Source organism: Elaeis guineensis, chromosome 7 (assembly GCF_000442705.2).
Source record: "Elaeis guineensis isolate ETL-2024a chromosome 7, EG11, whole genome shotgun sequence".
NCBI lineage: Eukaryota > Viridiplantae > Streptophyta > Magnoliopsida > Arecales > Arecaceae > Elaeis > Elaeis guineensis.
The window spans coordinates 80,462,182-80,479,816 of record NC_025999.2 but is presented as its reverse complement, the minus strand read 5'-3'; the positions used below and the strand labels follow the sequence as shown (position 1 = coordinate 80,479,816).

General features: G+C 37.3%; 1 protein-coding gene across 6 annotated transcripts in view; it reads right to left on the bottom strand.

The window, feature by feature from the left end:
• LOC105048885 (DNA topoisomerase 3-beta) overlaps positions 1 to 17,635 on the bottom strand; it is a 48,602-nt gene that overhangs the window by 4,086 nt on the left and 26,881 nt on the right. For 5 of the 6 annotated variants that reach the window (XM_010928362.3, XM_010928363.3, XM_019851918.3 and 2 more), the window contains 5 exons: positions 14,209 to 14,288; positions 9,630 to 9,908; positions 4,997 to 5,165; positions 4,634 to 4,762; positions 4,238 to 4,450 (listed from right to left, as the gene is read on the bottom strand). In XM_010928362.3, the coding sequence (XP_010926664.1) occupies positions 4,238 to 4,450; positions 4,634 to 4,762; positions 4,997 to 5,165; positions 9,630 to 9,908; positions 14,209 to 14,288 (870 nt within the window). The remainder of the gene's footprint in view (positions 1 to 4,237; positions 4,451 to 4,633; positions 4,763 to 4,996; positions 5,166 to 9,629; positions 9,909 to 14,208; positions 14,289 to 17,635) is intronic. The other variant, XM_010928364.3, reaches the window with a different exon arrangement.

Here is a 17,635-nt window from a genome sequence, read left to right as displayed (position 1 = left end):
GCTACCATACATCGGTGTTTAAGAAGTTACAGAGTCAACTAAAACTAGCTGGATTATGAGTCAATCAACTGGCCAAAACTGGCTGCATGGAACTCGATTAAAATTAATTTGTTAACTTGATAAGTCAACTCAAAAACCCATTTGAGTTGGCTCAGATCATTCAACCGAGTAAAAAGACCAGCCTAGTGCACAAAGGTTTGGGAAGGGTCAGCTGTATGTAGTCTTATCCTTGCATGCAGTAAGGCACTTTCCACACTTCGACCCATAATGTCCAGGCCACAATGGAGCAAATTTACCTTTGCACCGAGGCTCACCCTCAGATCATTTGACTTAGTCAAGTTACAAACTAGTAAGCACCATACACTAAACAAATTTGCACATCCATTGAATTTAATGCTCTAGCCATCTTTTTAAACATACAGAATGAATGAGACACAGTGACAATAGTAACCTATTAAGAAGCAATGGAAACATTTTCCACCAAGGTTTCAAATTTTTGGCTGTAAAGGATTAGTTTCAGTAGAGACTAACAAGAACTGACTGAAATATTTGGTTTTGATCAGTTTTGACAGTTTCAGCAGTTTCAGCCCAAACCAACTGAAACTGTTGGATTTTTTTTTTTTTTTTCTTTTTCTGTTAACAAGTAAACATCTTTAATGTTTTATAAAGTTTGTTGTATCATTCAAACACACATTTATCTAAGCTGAGTCATTTTGTTATATGCATAATATACATATACATTTTTACTAACTTCACTTGCCCCTCTTCTCTTACGTTTGACCGACATGTATCAATACTTGTTAGATGTGGTACCATAACAAAGCCATGTTTTAATGTATGAGATAGTTTGCGAGGCATTAAGAAAATGGAATTCTTTCCTTTCCATGAATATTGGGTTTCATGTATGTCAGATTGAGATGTCTAGCAGACTAGCATGGTATAACACCTGAAATACATAGGATATTATAAGATATAGGACATCCAGTAGCTATAACCAATTGAGAGAGAACTAAGGTTCTGAATCATGCTTCCTAAAATTAGTCACAGTCATGGGTGATCTCAGGTGACCTGTTCATATGGATGCTAAAACTGTATGGCGATCTTAAGACAACTTTTCTTGGTTACTGGAGTAGTTTCTCCTCATTAGTGCTTGGTCAAGTCTTTACACGTTGATGGGCAAACCTAAGAGTTAAGAGCATGTCTGGCCAAAATTAACCTGTCAGAACAGGTTAACCTGTCGATATAGGTTGCGTTTTCACAGTGTGACAGTCTTTGCAATTCTTCAACCTGAGAAATCTGTATTTCATAGTTTCATTCAATTTTATTATTTGATGATCAGACTGAGTAAACCAAGTAATGAATTTAATTCGGTTATGTAACCTAAGGAATCATTCCCTAATAAGAGGGAATTACCAGTTTGAGGAATTAGGATTAGTAAGACAAGTTAGGTCCAGCATTCAGAGTCTTGCAGAAGAGCTCTAATAAATTTATTATGAAAAAAAAAATAAAGTACATTTATGTGTTTTGAGGGTTTTTTTTAGCATTTATCCAATATCTTGTCAGATCGTAAAGCCATATGGTGATTGTGCAAATTGGTTATGGAGTAAGAAATGTTTTATTTAATCCCAAAAAATAAAAATGAGTTATTTATTGTTGGGGAAGTTATGCAAAATATATATCATAATGTTATGATATCCATGGAGTTTGCCATAGCATCATTGCCTAAATTACTAATACTTAGATGCAAGGTTTGCGATAGCACAGTATGTGATAAGACTCATTATAAAATAGTTCACTCACTATGCACCAATGGCCCTTAAGTAGGAATCTGGGTTCCAACCTCAGCCTACTTGCTTAGTCCCATTATCTTATAGGTTAAACTAGCTTAGTTGGAAACATATGGGTCGCTTTGTAGGGTTCTGGGTGGTATACCTTGCTCTACACTCACTGTACAAGCTCCCTATAATGGGTGAAGAAATAAGCTAGCTTAGTGGAACTTTACCCTTAATACGAAGGGCAAACCCAAGTTGAGACCTACTTGGCCAAAGAGAGGCATCTGCTTTACCTTCTTGGATATAAAGTCACAATATTACATAATATTCAACTTGGTCTAAAGTATATGCACCCGACACATAAAGAAGGAAATAGGTATGACACTTGGATGCAGCTTTATGAGAAGAAATTCTTAGGTACTGAAACAATCCTCCACCTAGAAAAGTACCCACATCTGATGCATGTACACAGTCCATGTGATATAGGATAAGCAAAAGGTAAGGAATGGTTACTAGGATTCCTCTCCATCTATGAAGGTACTGCATGCCCCCAATTCAATTAAAAAATTTCTATTGTGCTCTCTCTCTCTCTCTCTCTGCGTGTGTGTGTGTGTGTGTGTCAGTGTGTTTTCCTATACATAGTATTGTGAGATTTTTTAGAAACCCTAGGAGGTTTACGGGTTGCATTAAGTCATTTTGAGCAAGCATGCACGAATTCAAGACTTCAAGGTTGTGCATCACAACTGATGGTGTGTGACTTTAAGGACTCTTGACTTGCATCAAAGTCCAAGGTGAAAACCAAAGCTTGCCATGCTTTTGTTTTGAGAAAAACATCCTTATCCTTGAAGGCCACTATATTTTCAGTCTATTGTGCACGATAATACCAAGTTGTTGCAATGTAATCTGTCCAAGATCCACCACTTACCAGCATTGCCATCTTGCCCCCTTACCAGGCCATCTCACCCCTATATTGATCAGGTTGGCAATGGCCACCCACCAGAGCACCAACCAAATTCCTCTCTCTCCTCAATATACTGTGGTAAAAACACGACACAGGAACCCTCTAACTCAATCTATTAATCATCCGGTGATGAACACCAATATCATTCAGGCCCTTCCCTCCTCTCCTCCTGTACACATCAATTAACAGTGTATGTCACATGGCAGTATTACTGTCCAAATGAAATCATACCAGGCTAAAATCAGTCCTATCTTCCATGTGTATAAATTTTTAAAACTAGTATTATAATTGACTATATAGTTTTGGATTTTAAATTTATCAATGAGTCAATATGCAAGACAACAGGAATTCCCCCCAATTTTTCATGTAGACTCTAACAATGCAATATGAATCATTGTTAGGATTTTCAGACATAGCCATACATTTAGGCAGAAACAAATATTTTTGGTCAAAAATATAATCAACTCATGTTTTAGGCTCCAACTCTGCCTCTCACATGGAGTTAAAAAGAAGGAGATAAGAAAAGTTCTCTGCTTCCATTTCTCCAGCAATGAGCATATAGTGTATAAAAGATTACAATACACATTTAAACTAATGCTCTTGCAGCCTTGCTAGAAAAATTACACACCTGCTAATATTTACTCTCAAGCTGAAAGAGTAGTGAAATTATTTAGTGGAAAAAAGAATTAATATAATCTTTGATTTGATATTTGTATTTTATAATGCAAAATGGACTGAAGCTTCTTACTAAGTAGTATGTTGCCCTTATGGTGTTATTTAAGATGAGAATTTATCTACCACTCAAGACATAGAAGCCCAACAAATGCAGCTTGAAGAGCTGCATCAGAAAAGACCTGCAGATTTTTAATCCCGAATATCAAAAAATTATTTGCACCTTTCTTGATTAACAGTAAGCTATAATGGTGTTCTACAAAAGATGCTCATGCATTCAAAGGAAATCTTTTTGTCCTGATACACAGAATGTTTCTAACAAAATATCTGCTTTGGCAATTGCAGGTAGCCTTAAAGAGAAATATAGAGGTGGGTAAAGAGGTTCTGCTATATGTGGTGGTAGATATAGATGTTCTTGGACAAGAGAGTTAAAATGAATGGTGCACGCAATCACACATTATGGATTGCCCAATCATAAGACCAAGATATGCTAGTATAGGACACCAGCTGGCACAGGAATCCTCCTTGAAGACAATGAAGAGGATGGGTTGATAAGCAAGGCATGCATTCTGAAGGATACAATAATTATACATCTATGATTTCAGTATATAGATTACAAATTTACACTTTAACTTTATCATTTGATTCCCTTATAGGTAATTGGCTATGTTACTTATATGCTGCAGAATAAAATCATAATGGAATGTCATTTAGGTCATGATACAAAGCCCGATGACCTTCCAAGATTCATAACAAGAATTCTGATATAGGTAAACCAAAGAGAATTATAAGGCATCAAACATTCTCTTACCACATGTTCGCTAGAAATTACCTTTTTAACAAAGTAAGTATACTTCTGTTTAAATTGTTGAAGGACATGCTGCACAACATGAATATGATCAGCTTTTCCTTTAGCAATCAGGGTGATCTGCTGCTCAATAAAGCTGCGGATGTCTGGCAAACAAAGGTCTGGATCAATGCATTGATATCCTCTAATCAGAGTGGTCCCAAGGGCCGTTGGTACCAACCTCCTTCCAGAACTGACCTATAAGTAACATAAGAAACCGAAAATTTAGGATTTGTAAGGCTCATACACTCAGAATCTCAAAGATCATTCGTTCAGGTGCTAGTCTGCTACACAGTGATCTGACTAAACTTATACAAGCACAATCACAAATGAGAAGCGAAAAATTAAAATAGTCGAGAAGAAAGATTATTAGGTAAAAACCTGAACATAGTTGCGCTCGCAGATATTGTTTATGTGTACAGGAATCGAAGCATCTGTGCCTATCCCATTCTTTTCCATGAGTGAAATTAGCTCGCTCTCACTGAGGTAGTCTGGAGGTGAGGTACTCCCCTAAAAATTAAACAAAACAAATCATGGCACTAGCTATGAATATCTAGTATGAATTAACTTCATCCCCAAGTAAACTCAAATTTAGGACAGCATAATTACAGAAGATATGAGGCCAATTTTAAGCTAGATATCACAGATTGCAGTATTTTAAAAATGAAATGACCAATCAAAATACATGCTGACAAAGTTGTTCATAAGAAAAAAGCCACAAATACATGGAGTGCAGAATTCCACCTCATATAAGTCGACCTTTAGAATATTGATCTTCTCACCCTTAGTAAACTGCGGAAGATTCTTCTCACCAACTGCCATCCATGGCATGATAGATGTAAATCCTTTAGCAGTAACATGTTGCCCAACACAGTGAAACAGCTCCCTACCAGCTGCAAATTCTACTCTAGTCCTGGAACAATCATTAGAGAAAAGCATCTTATAGAGGAAGACCATAAATGATATTCTTCCATCTTAAAAAAGCTTTGCAACAAAATCAAAATAAGATCTCCCGCCCCCCCTCCCCTTCCCCTTCTCCTCACAGGCACATAAACACACAGTGTAATGACCTAAGACTGCACCCAACTTATTAATTGGGGTACTTGGCCATGCTTAAATATTCCAGACCTCCCTGATGCACAATCAACGCAGGACCAAATACACACCCAAAGAGGCCCTTATGCACTATTTATCATATTGGCAGTTCATTGACCTGATATTTAAGTAGAGAAATTACCAAAGCAAAGTATTTTAGATATCCTAGCATAATGCTGAATTGATGGATAAATATCATAGCTAAAAGAAGTGTCCATATCAGAGGTCGGAAAGTCAAAATTCTGGGCCTCAATGAACTGAAACTCAAAAATGAAGATATCCTCTTCATCAACTCTCTAACTTCATGCGAAATCCAGGACCTAGCATCAAGTTGTGGTTTCCTTTTCTTTGAAGAAGACAATGCTGCCATTCTCAAAATGAAAAGCCTGGAGCCAGCTTGGCTAGGTAATCGACCCACTATCAAATGAAGAAGGCCAATCGTACCAAGTTCAGTTGTAGTTTTGTGTCTTTTAGGCTGAGGCACAAAATTGTTTTGCTATATGAATATTACATAAGCTGCTCATCTCAGAACCACTTTTCCTTGGATGATTTATATATATCATCTTATTAGGTCTTCTTACAAATGTATCGCAACTTCTTGCTCAAAAATTATGTTGGAGATGTAAAAATTATCGTCGCTATGAAAAACGCTTGTAGCAATGTTTATCTCCAAGTTCACACATCAAAAGCCCTTGCAGTTATCGTAACTACCAAATGCAATTAGTTTTTTGGAACGTTTAAGGCATGGGTCAGGCTTCTAAGCGATGATTGATTAAAAAATCCATCACTGACTCCAACAGCCATATTATTTGTCTACAAGAGACCAAACTTGATCAGATAAATGCTCACATACTCAAAACTTCAATGGGAGCCAGTCTTGATGAGTTTCAATCCTTGAATGCCGTCGGTTCCTCGAGAGGCCTGCTAACATGCTGCAATAACGAGATAGTCCAAGGACAGCCACTAAACTGAGGCAGATATTCCATCACCACGAAATTTTATTCCAAAAGCAGCAAATTCAACTAGATCGTCACCAACATGTATGGACCTCATGGCAATAAAAATAGAATAGGTTTCTTTGATGAGCTAAAGGATATCAGTAAAATCATCCGAGAACCATGGATACTTGTTGGAGACTTTAATGTTCACTAGATTCTCAACTAAGAGACTTGGGCCTACAGATAATCCTTTGGCATCCAGGCGTTTCAACAACCTTATCAACTATTTGAACCTGGTTGAGATTAACTGTCCTAACAGGAAATATATTTGGACAAATTTTTGAGAAAACCCAAGTCTTGTCAAGCTTGATAGATGCTTCATCTCTACAAGCCTCCACAATATGTTTCCTCTGGTATCTCTGAAGCCGTAGCCACAGATCACATCCGACCACCTCCCAATGCTAGTAACCCTCAACTCTACTCTGAAATTAAACACAAAGGGTTTAAAACCATTTCATTTTGAAAACCTCTAATGCTCATTTGCTGGCCTCGAAGACCTTATCAAAGCATGGTGGGGAACTGCCCCTCGACATCATGACGCGGCTCCAAATATGGTCCTAAAACTAAGATTCTTGCGGTCTAAGCTAAGAGAATGGAGTAGAAACAATGTAGGAAACACACTGGAAAAGAAAAACGAGATTAATCTTCGTATTGGAAAGTTAGATGAAGTTAAAGACAACAAGGGATTATTAGCTGAGCAATGACAGGAAAGAACCAGCCTGAAAGAGCAACTAGAAATGATTCTGACTCAAAAGGAAATAATGTGGAAGCAACGCTCAAGGTATCAATGGATCCGTGAAGGTGATTGTAACACAATTTTTTCACATCTTGGTAAGCAATCAGAGGAGGAAGAACCATATTTCAAAAGTCCAACACGAAGGTAAAACTAATATCTAACCAACAAGACATTGAAAATTTTTTTTTGTCTTTCTACCACAATCTGCTAGAGGCAGTGCCAAAAGAAAGCATTGGTGCAAACTGGGAGAAATTATATCAAGGAGATAATATAGACCTAAAAACTCTTGATGAACCATTCTCTGAGATAAGATCAAGCAGGCAATCTTCGGTTTAGCCAAAAACAAGTCACCTAGACCAGATAGATTTCCAGCATCCTTCTATCAAAGATTCTGAAAAATATTTAAACCTGATATTTTGCAGCTCTTCGCAGGTTTCTATGAGCAAAATATGAATTTATCAAGGCTAAACTACATCTACATAACTCTGAACCCTAAGAAGACAGAGTGCTCATCAGTGAAGGATTACCAGCCAATCAGTCTAGAGAACAACATTATCAAAATTATTTGAAAAGTACTGTCTAACAGGCTCAAACTGGTGATTGGGAACCTGATATCCTCCTCACAGTCAGCTTTCATAGCAGGGAGATTAATTCACGAAAGCTATGTATCTACTTTTGAAATCATCTCAATCAGCAAAAGGAAGAAAACCAAATGTAAAATTGATTTTGAAAAAGCATTTGACAGTGTGTCATGGAAATTCTCTAGAACAACAGACAGAACAACACATGACATGCTCACTCTAGCTAAGTAGCCACAAAGGTTGGAAGGAGTCCATCATCATTGCGAGGCTCCATATCCGAGATACCTTCTAGAGATTTCACAAAGAGACACTGAGAAGAGGCCACCATGGCACCTAGTCTAGTTCAAGTAGGTAGGAGACCAGTCAGTGTGGTTGGCATAGTTGAACCAACCAAGCAAAGCCAAGCCAATAGGGGAATCTAGGGAAAGATGGTAGTTCCTCTGGTCAACAAAAAAAGGAAAGAAAAACGAATTGTAGTTCCAGTGAAGAGAATGGATCGGAACTCTATTCACTGTAATTTGAAAAATAGCACACCCTTGGATAACGACTGCCCGAATCATCTCACAAGACTTGCATGATGGCAATGACAATTCGATCGACAATGCAAATGGTAGTCAGGAAGGTAGCAATGGACATCGCATGACTACATATGACTCAGCCTTAGGATCTTCAATTCACCAATAAGTCCTTGCTCAGTCATTACCACAGGATACACACTGTGGCATACGACATGGTAGAGCCTATAAGTCTATTGTTGCTAGGGGTAGCAAACGGGTCGGGTCGGTCATAAACGGTCGGTCATAAATGGATCGGGTCAGAAAATGGTCAACCCAAATCCGACCTATTTATTAAACGGATCAAAAATTCAAATCTGAACCCGACCTGTTTATTAAACAGGTAACCCGACCCGACCCGTTTAACCCGTTTATTAAATAGGTCAAATTAGGTTAAACGGGTTAAACAAGTTAAACGATTAAACAGGTTAAATAGGTCAAGTTAAATGGGTCAGAAACAGGTTAAACATGTTTTAAACAGGTTAAACGGATCTTAAATGGGTTAAACAGATCTTAAATGGGTGAAACAGGTTAAACAGGTTAAATGATTAAATGGGTCAGAAATAAGTTAACAGGTTAAACAGGTTAAATGGGTTATCTGACTCAACCCAACCTAAATATTAAACGGGTTAAACGGATTAAACGGATCAGATATCTAAAACCCATATCCAATCCAATTATTAAACGGGTTAAACTGGTCGACCGATTTATGATCCGAACCTGTTTAACCTAAACCCAAACCTGTTTATGGCGGGTCGAACACGGGTCGGGTTGGCAGATCGGGTCATATTTTGCCAGCCCTAATTGTTGCATACAGGAAACAGATCTCTTAAGGTCACTGGGATAGGACACTGCTGCTACAAATGACTTTATACATGGAGTAAGGTCTCTAGATGTATCTGGATTCAAGTCGTACACCAGATCTTATTCCACGCAGCTAGGCTATGACCTACATGGAAGGTCTAACTTCTCTATTCCCATCTTCAAAAGGTCAGTCCAGTATCAGATAGATGTCTGCCATACCATACCATGTGTCGGCAAGACACCGATCAGTACCACACTATACTGGTCACCGACTAGTATCGCACCCAGTATCGAGTTGACATACTCATAAAAGTTGACCATCATCATAATCTATAACTAACCACCTTATTGCATGATATCTAACCAAGCTCGCTAATCCAAAGCGAAAGAACTGAATAGGATGAAATGATATCAATTCTCAACCATCCATATTGCAGCTAAAGAAAAAATCTGAAGAATGTTTGCAAGCCTGAACAAGGTAGATTATATAAACAAAATATACTTTTGTGAACATACTTCTTGGACATACAATTGAATAGATAATGGACAGAATGACAGGTTTATTTATGAACAGATCATCATGAGAAGAAAAGGATTCGACGTAGAAACCTTGTATAATGGCAATCAGGGCTAACAGTGCCGATAAAATGCTGACAAATGTATTGGTAAAGTCTCCAAGCATCGTCTCCTAACATATCCTCTGTTGCTGATCGCATTGGAGTAATGGGAGGATGGTCACCTGCATCTAATCCATGTCGCGGCTTATGAAAACCATCAGCTAGTAGTGCCCGCACATCATTACCCCATATAGGGTTATTTAGTTGTGCACCAAGTGCACTTCTAAAGTCAAATGATGAAGGGTATGCTGTGCTCTCTGTACGTGGATAACTGTAGATTGTTATTCAGAAAGGATAAAATGAGTCTAGCAGACAGCCAAAATAAGCAAAAACATTGTTAGTAGTCAAAAGTACACAGAACTGATTGAGTGGTCGGGCTTCATATTTGATTGGGTCATGATAAAAGCAGATAAGACACATGAGGAAACATTTACACAGTGCCGATGATCAATTGCATCAAAATCAAGGTTTGAAATCTTGACCCTATATGTTGTATCAATCCATATTGACACTGGTATCATCCACTTCAGCAAGCAATGAGTAGATAGAAGGGGCGTCTTGCATATGTTACAGTACAAATATGTGAATGTTACAAGGCAAACATGTGACTACATGAGATTTCATGCCGTGATTCAATATATATAATTTATCAGCCCTTGGAGAGGGTTCCAACTATTGTTGCACGCACATGAATACACGAAGTGGATCCAGAGACATATCCAAATGTCTGACTTGTTCAAGAGAGAAGGAGAAACGGGGATACATAGGATAACTTATACATCTAAGTTATATAATTTATTCCTTTAACATTGTTTGTTTAAACATTAAAAACAAATATTAAGAAGATATTGTTTGTTAATCTTTTTCAGTATAGTTGTTCCACATTCAAACTTTCTAATTAACTCCAAAGGTATAAGAAAATAATATTTTGTCATCTTATTCCAATAGCTACGTCCTTGGCCAATCACTAAGAAGAACAAATACTCACTTCTAAAATGAAAATGGATGGTCAAACTCATTGTTGGAAGGGTTACTGTATGCCAATCTTTAAAAGTGACAAAAATAGGACTTCACTAATATCTAGGTATCCGATTCGTATTCAACTCAGAAGCAAATTCAACACAGATTTTTTGGAGCAGGACACAGGTATCTAGGTATTTAGATTTCAACAATGCTTGTGTTCAAGATAAATCAATTACAAAAGAACAAACAAACATATTGAGCATGGACTTCATCCTCAAAACATAGCCATAATTTTCATAAATGTTTTCCTCATTCTTTCTTCGTGGTGGTTCAATTCAGTGTTCTATTGCTCTCTAACAAGTCAGTTTTTCCTCTAAATGTCAATAACTTCCAATTCAATTTATCTTTAAAATCACAGATTGAGGTCCTTATTGGAGTTGCATTGCGGCTTGATTATTTTCCTTCTCTAGACTTCTGATTTACTTAGCATGTGGCAATCTTTTAATAAGATATTATTCATCATTACTGCTCTGTTGTTCATAAGAAATTATTTCTCTTCTTAAAAACTCAGCATCCTCTCTTATGCTTACAAATGTAATTTTGGATTAAATTGCCTTTATTTTGCTAATAAGGCTGTTCTTTTTCTTTTTCTAGAAGTGCCAGAGGTTAGTAGGTGGGAGATACCTACATGCCATATGGGCCCAAAACATAGTCTTTTCAATTGCTTAGCTCTGTAACTGGGAAACAACTGATTGGGATCCTTTCAATTTGTTAAACCTTTTTTATCTAATGCATTTGTTTCACCTATTTACCCACCTCCCTCCTTCCTCACATCATGTCTTTGATGTTCACATTGCATGCCCATCATCACAAGAGGCTACTCTAATTCTAGAACCTACACAAAGGGGAATAAAATGGCTACTTCATGGACATGGGACCAACATTATCCACAACCATGAACACAGCATCCTTTCACCCATCTCACTTTCTGGCATCCCTTCCAGACAAGCCCTAAGGGCCATAAGGTTGCCCTCCTGCTTAGCAATCTTCAAAAGCAAGAACGTGATGCAGATATTGGCAATCCAATAGTGAATAATGCCTCCTAGCACAAAGCACTAACTATTTTGGACCAAGTATCAGAGCACAATAATCATTTTTCTCCGATATAAGAATAACCTCTAATGCTCTCTCTATTCAGGAGAAAACCCTTTCCTTCTTCCATTGATGCTATAGTAATAAAAGGAGGAACTTTGGACTTGCATTTTTTTTCCCTTCTAAGTGTGCAACACCACCCTGTCACTCCTTATCTTTGGTTTCTATTGAACAACATGCAGTGCAGTGAGGATCCATATCCACAAGAAAGCAAGCACATTGTTGAGTCACTCTTGTCCTACACTAGCTAAATACAGGACAACCATGCTTGCCTGCTTCAACTTCTAGTGCCCCTCTAGGTTCGAGCATTATGCAAAACCCCCTCAAAGTCAGCATTATTGTCAATTTTATTACCCTCTTTCCCATCCCCACTAGCATTGACTTCTACAACATTGACCACAACAACAATTTTACACAAAAATGACAGTTATGGCATAGTTGACTAATCCAAAACACCACATGCCAGGCCCACACAGATTGTAGATCACTCCCAATTATGTGAATGTACATATATGTATCTATATGTATAGCACCATTGCCCCATCCGTTATTGACTACTTGGTTCAGATTAAACATCAGAATTCTCCTTGAATCATAGACAAAGCAATGACTTTGATCAAATTATGAAAATTACAATTGTTTGTAATTAAAGGATCACATTGAATGTCCGCAGTCTTGATACTGGGTGCCATACTATACTGAACCGAATCATACTGGCACTCAGTGCACCATACCGATTCAATATTTTTTTGCCTTTCTTTTCTTTTTTTCATTTTTTTTAGTTTGCAGATTATTTTAAGATTTATAGTTTAAAATTTTAATTTTAGGGATGTTTTACCTCTTTTGTTATCTTATTTCATATTGATCCCAAGAAACTGTACGATTGCTTGATGCATATCATTGTATGCCCTAATTTTCGTCATTTACATCTTTCTTTCAGTTGTTACCTTCTTCTTGAACTCTTGATTTTGACTTTTGTCATTGTTCCCCTACTTTTAACTCTGTTATTTTTGCCTTTATTTCATATATTTGCATAGACTACATTATCCCAATAAATAGGTGGACATGACACCTATAGGTCTGGTTGGTCTAGTTATTGTCTTGCTCCTAGGCTTATGGTTGTACCTCTTTTCTCTTCTAATTGTCACTGCCTGATCTACAATCAGCATCAACTAGAGAGGTATAATCTAACCAAACCAGTAGATTCACAGACAAAGACATTGAAAAGCAAATGTTTTAGCAGTATTCAGAGGTTTTCACCACATTTCCTTATAAATTTATCATTGGATATAGTGTCAAATAATAGCCGGATTTCTATATTCTAGCATGTTCTACATTACTGGGTCCTATGTCTCCTATGATTTTGTATTGGGTTTAATGCCTGAATTAGAGATCATGTCCTATATATGATCTCCAGTTTACCAAATACCTATAAAATTAATTTTAATTTTGGATTAGCCTAGAACCATATAAAAGGTACTGGAAGATTTTGACATAATTTGCCTTGATTTACCAATTTTCGGCCTATTTTATGTATAAAAATTGGAGAGAGAGAGAGAGAGAGAGAGAGAGAGAGAGAGAAGAGAAGGGAGGGGATTATACCCGATTTGACCTGAATCTAGGCTTAAAATTGGCAAATTTTCCCTCTTTCTTGAATTTTTCTCACAAAATCCACTCCCTTTTTTCAGAAGAGAGAAGAAAAGGCCACAGGATGCCTTCTCCTCTATTATCAGGATTGGTAAGGGGCTAGATCACCCCAAATCGCTTCAAAATGAGCAGAACCAGGTGGTTCTGCTCAGTTAAGGCCAGTTCATGCCCCTTAACAATCCGACCTGCCTTATTGAAATGCCCAACTTGGGCGATTCGGATTGGTTTGGCATACCTTAGATAACATCATTGACATATTGACACATATATCAGTGTATCTTCATTCTTTTTATCAAGATTTTAAGTTTAGAAAACAACCATAGAAAAACAATGAAACTATTACCTAATAGAAAAATAAATCTGAATTGCACACATGCATAAATGAAGGTGAACTTTAGATTTTGCATGAAATGTGATGAATGAAGTCATGTTTTAAAAACTTATAACATCTTGGGAATTTTTTTTACAGTATGTATTCTAGGTAACTATGTTTATGCCAAAGAAGAGGGAGTATCAATGGGTTTGTAATCATTGAAAGACCAAAACATCCATGCATTTAATCACTCAATGCCCTATATAATATAACCGAAAGTCTCCTATGAGAAACATTACTGATACATTGAAGCACTCATTCATATTCGTTGTATTCTACAGAATATAAATGTAAGTTAACTATTATCACAGCTTAATCAGGACCTGTCACAAAACCTCAAGATTGCAAACATTTTGTCACAAAGCCCAGAATATAAAATTTATGGGAGGAACCAAACATCTCTGCTATCCCTAGCACAATTTGGTGTGGATAAAACCTGATAAAGCCTTGAGTGTATAATCTCTCTGCTAACTGCATCGCCATTTGAGGTCCAAACCCTAGTGCACTTGAAGCAACCTATAAAAGATAAAACACATGTAGATGAATTTATAATCTATGAAGTTCTATGACTTTTAGCTGACACATCAACAAAGACAACCAGCGAAATCTCCTAAATTTAATAGCTGATATCCTAAATAAAAATTCAAAATATTAGCCGTGTAAGAAGCGTGTATCATGCCTTGAACATGAAACACTCTAAAGACAGAAGCATTAAGAATTGCCATACATATGAAAAAAGTCAAAAGTTACAATATGAAAATCAAAGAATCAAATATCTAGGTAAAATAAGTGAAATGGTGCCAAATGCTATCCTCCACAACACCATAAACAACATAGACAAGCATATACACAAAAAATTCCATGCTAGCCAGATTCATTGTTCAATTTCCAAATTCTTTTAAGACACCTTAATTGACTAAGAAGAAATGCACATCCGAAAATTTTAACAATCAAACTCAAGTAGCATGTAACCCTGTATAATTACTCGATGAAAAAGATTGATAAAAGTGATATTGTCATATTAAAATTAGTAACAATATCAATTCCATATGATAGTGAAGTATGTACAAATATATTATAGAGAGAGAAAAGGGGAGGGAAATAGCTAAATAAATAATCATGAATGAGCATACATGCATATACATAATGGGGGGAAAACTTGTAGCACATAACACCCAAATGACAGGATATTCATTGGAATGGTAGTCTAGCCAATCAAAAAAATTTGCTGCATGATAGTGACTTTTCATACATCTCCCTTAGTCCTTACCAAGCACTCATGACTGACTACCTGCACAAAAACTCTTCTATGATTGTTGGTAATTTATATTTCATTTAAGTAAATAAATATCTGTAAAGACCCCTTCAGAAAATGTTACCGAACTTTTGTTAGCTAAGGTAAGTTAAAAGGAATGACCACTATTTTACAAGAATAAACAAGTATGTGACCTTTTGTCACCTATCTTCAATGAGGAGAGAATTATAACTATCATAGCATATCTTGCCATACGAAATATGCATTATAGTAAAATGCATCTATGCACGGCAATATGAAGCGCTATGAGCTTGTATCCTGTTTTTCAGTATTAACTCCATGGTCAAGAATTCCAAATAACTTCTGAGACAGCCAGCAATCCTTCCTAAACTATTCATTTATCCTGCCCACTTATCTGAGGATTTGAAGGCCCGATTTAAAGATTTGAAACAGTAACAGTAAAAAACCACTGTTGTACCTCAACCAAAGGCTAGAATTTAATTTCACCTGTAATACATATATATTAGCTTCACATTGTAAAACTGGCAAATAAGCTTCCCACGTTATGGGCAGCATCTAACAAGACCATCATATGCTTTTACTGTAGCTTTTCTGTGTTGTTAATGAGTAGACACATGCGCACACACACACGCATATATATATCTTAGTTTGTGTAACAAATGACTTGATGCTATACAGTCCACATGTTAGAAATTTGCACAGATATTTGCATAATTTATGATAATGCATTTATGTTAAAGCTATTTTAGTAATTTGAACATTTATGGAATAATAAGACAGTATAAGCTTACATTAAAAAAACAAAAAAGCCAGTGTAAGCAGTCGAAACTGATCTGCGTTTAACAAAATTGAATTACTTGGAGTATTTGTCGGTCATGAATCTTTAAATGTGTGCATCTTTCCATTCTAATGACATGCCAGGGACCACCACAACATCATATTTGTTGAGCAAGACTTACATTGTTGACCCGTTATCTATCAGCTAAAATTTTTATGTCAAGTAGTCAGTCAAAAATGGTGTCAGAGCTCAGGTTGCTTGAAGGTCAAGAGTTCAAATTCCCTCCAGATTGGCTATTTATCTAGTTCACACAGCTGCAGTCTTGACTCATTTATCCATCCATTTGTTGTCTTGTAGCATAATCAACGTGAATTGCTTCTAGCACAAGGAATAATTTTTCTTCCGTCCCTACCATTCATGGACAAAACTTATAACTATTCAGACAAGTTGAACCAAAATCTAGAGGATTTGTGCCAGGAACTTTGACAACTCACTATGTGGTCAAAAGTCCCATAGATTTTCCATCGGAGACGCAATTAGTTTTCACCAGATTTCCATATTTCTCTGGTTGACTAGTTTCAGCATATTTCCTCTTATTATCGAGTTGAATAATCTAATTCCTATAGTGATTTGTGTTAATGCCCAATAGATTTGTCTTTCAAACTTCACACTGCATCAGCCAACATGGCCCTCCACCATTTCTCATAAAACATTGTCATCTCATAGGGATGGGTTGGGTACCAACCAACAGCGATATGAACCAACTTGTACCAGTCAAAATGGAGAATGGTCGGTTTGTCCTATTCCTGTGCTTTAAAATAAATTGTCATTCTGATCGGCATAGGCTTCGACTGGCTGTACTAGCCTTGGTATCAGTTCGTATTGATTAGAATTGCCTGTACGTCTTAACCTTGTGTCATTTTGGTGTCCCAACATCCATACTGATGTCAATTTCATGCTCAAACAGTATGGTACTGATGATATCATCCCATGTCCAGGGTTTTTGAATAAATATATACACTACATGCATCAGCTTGTGCTTGTTCCTGTGAAGGCCCTCAACAAACTGAACCTACGCCTGTACCTTAGGATAGTTATGTGACACCAACTCATCTTTTAGTATAAGCATCAGACAAGCACCTATCAAATCCATGACTGCAAAATTAATCTTGCAAATAACATAAAAGATAATAGTGATGGTAAATTGAAGACTGCAAGAGAGAAAGGAAAAGCATTTAGTGGAAGCAGATGCCAAAACATGACATTGAAGGAGGCCCATGGTTATCTTAAAATAATGGGTGTGACTATTATTGGAATTCAATGCTCTTAAGCTTTTCAAGTGCAAGCTTTGTAATATGCCTACGATCAAGTTAGTTGACTTAACCTTAGTCTGGAGCTAGGTTCGCCAAATCAGAATCAGACCCGTGTTGGTTGGCCTGACGTACAGTTCGATACACCCCCATACCAGGCCCAAACCAATAGAGCAAAGAAAGCAGAGAAGAAGTCGAACCATAGAGGACAAGAGAGAGGGGGGGAAGGAGAGGGATAGGCCGGCCAACCACGGCGGTGGCCACCAGAGGGCTACGAATGAATGTGGTGCGCAGGAGAGGGTGAACCAAAAAGAGGAAGAGAGAGGGAGAGGGAGAGGGAGAGCCCGATATGGCCGGCGGTGGTCTCTGTTTCAACCACACAAAGGAGGAGGGCTCTCCGGAGGCCTCTATGGCCCTCCTACAGCCACCACCATCTCTCTCTCCCTCTCTCTCTTCCTCTCTTCGGTTCATCCTCTCCCGCATGCCATGGCCATCCACG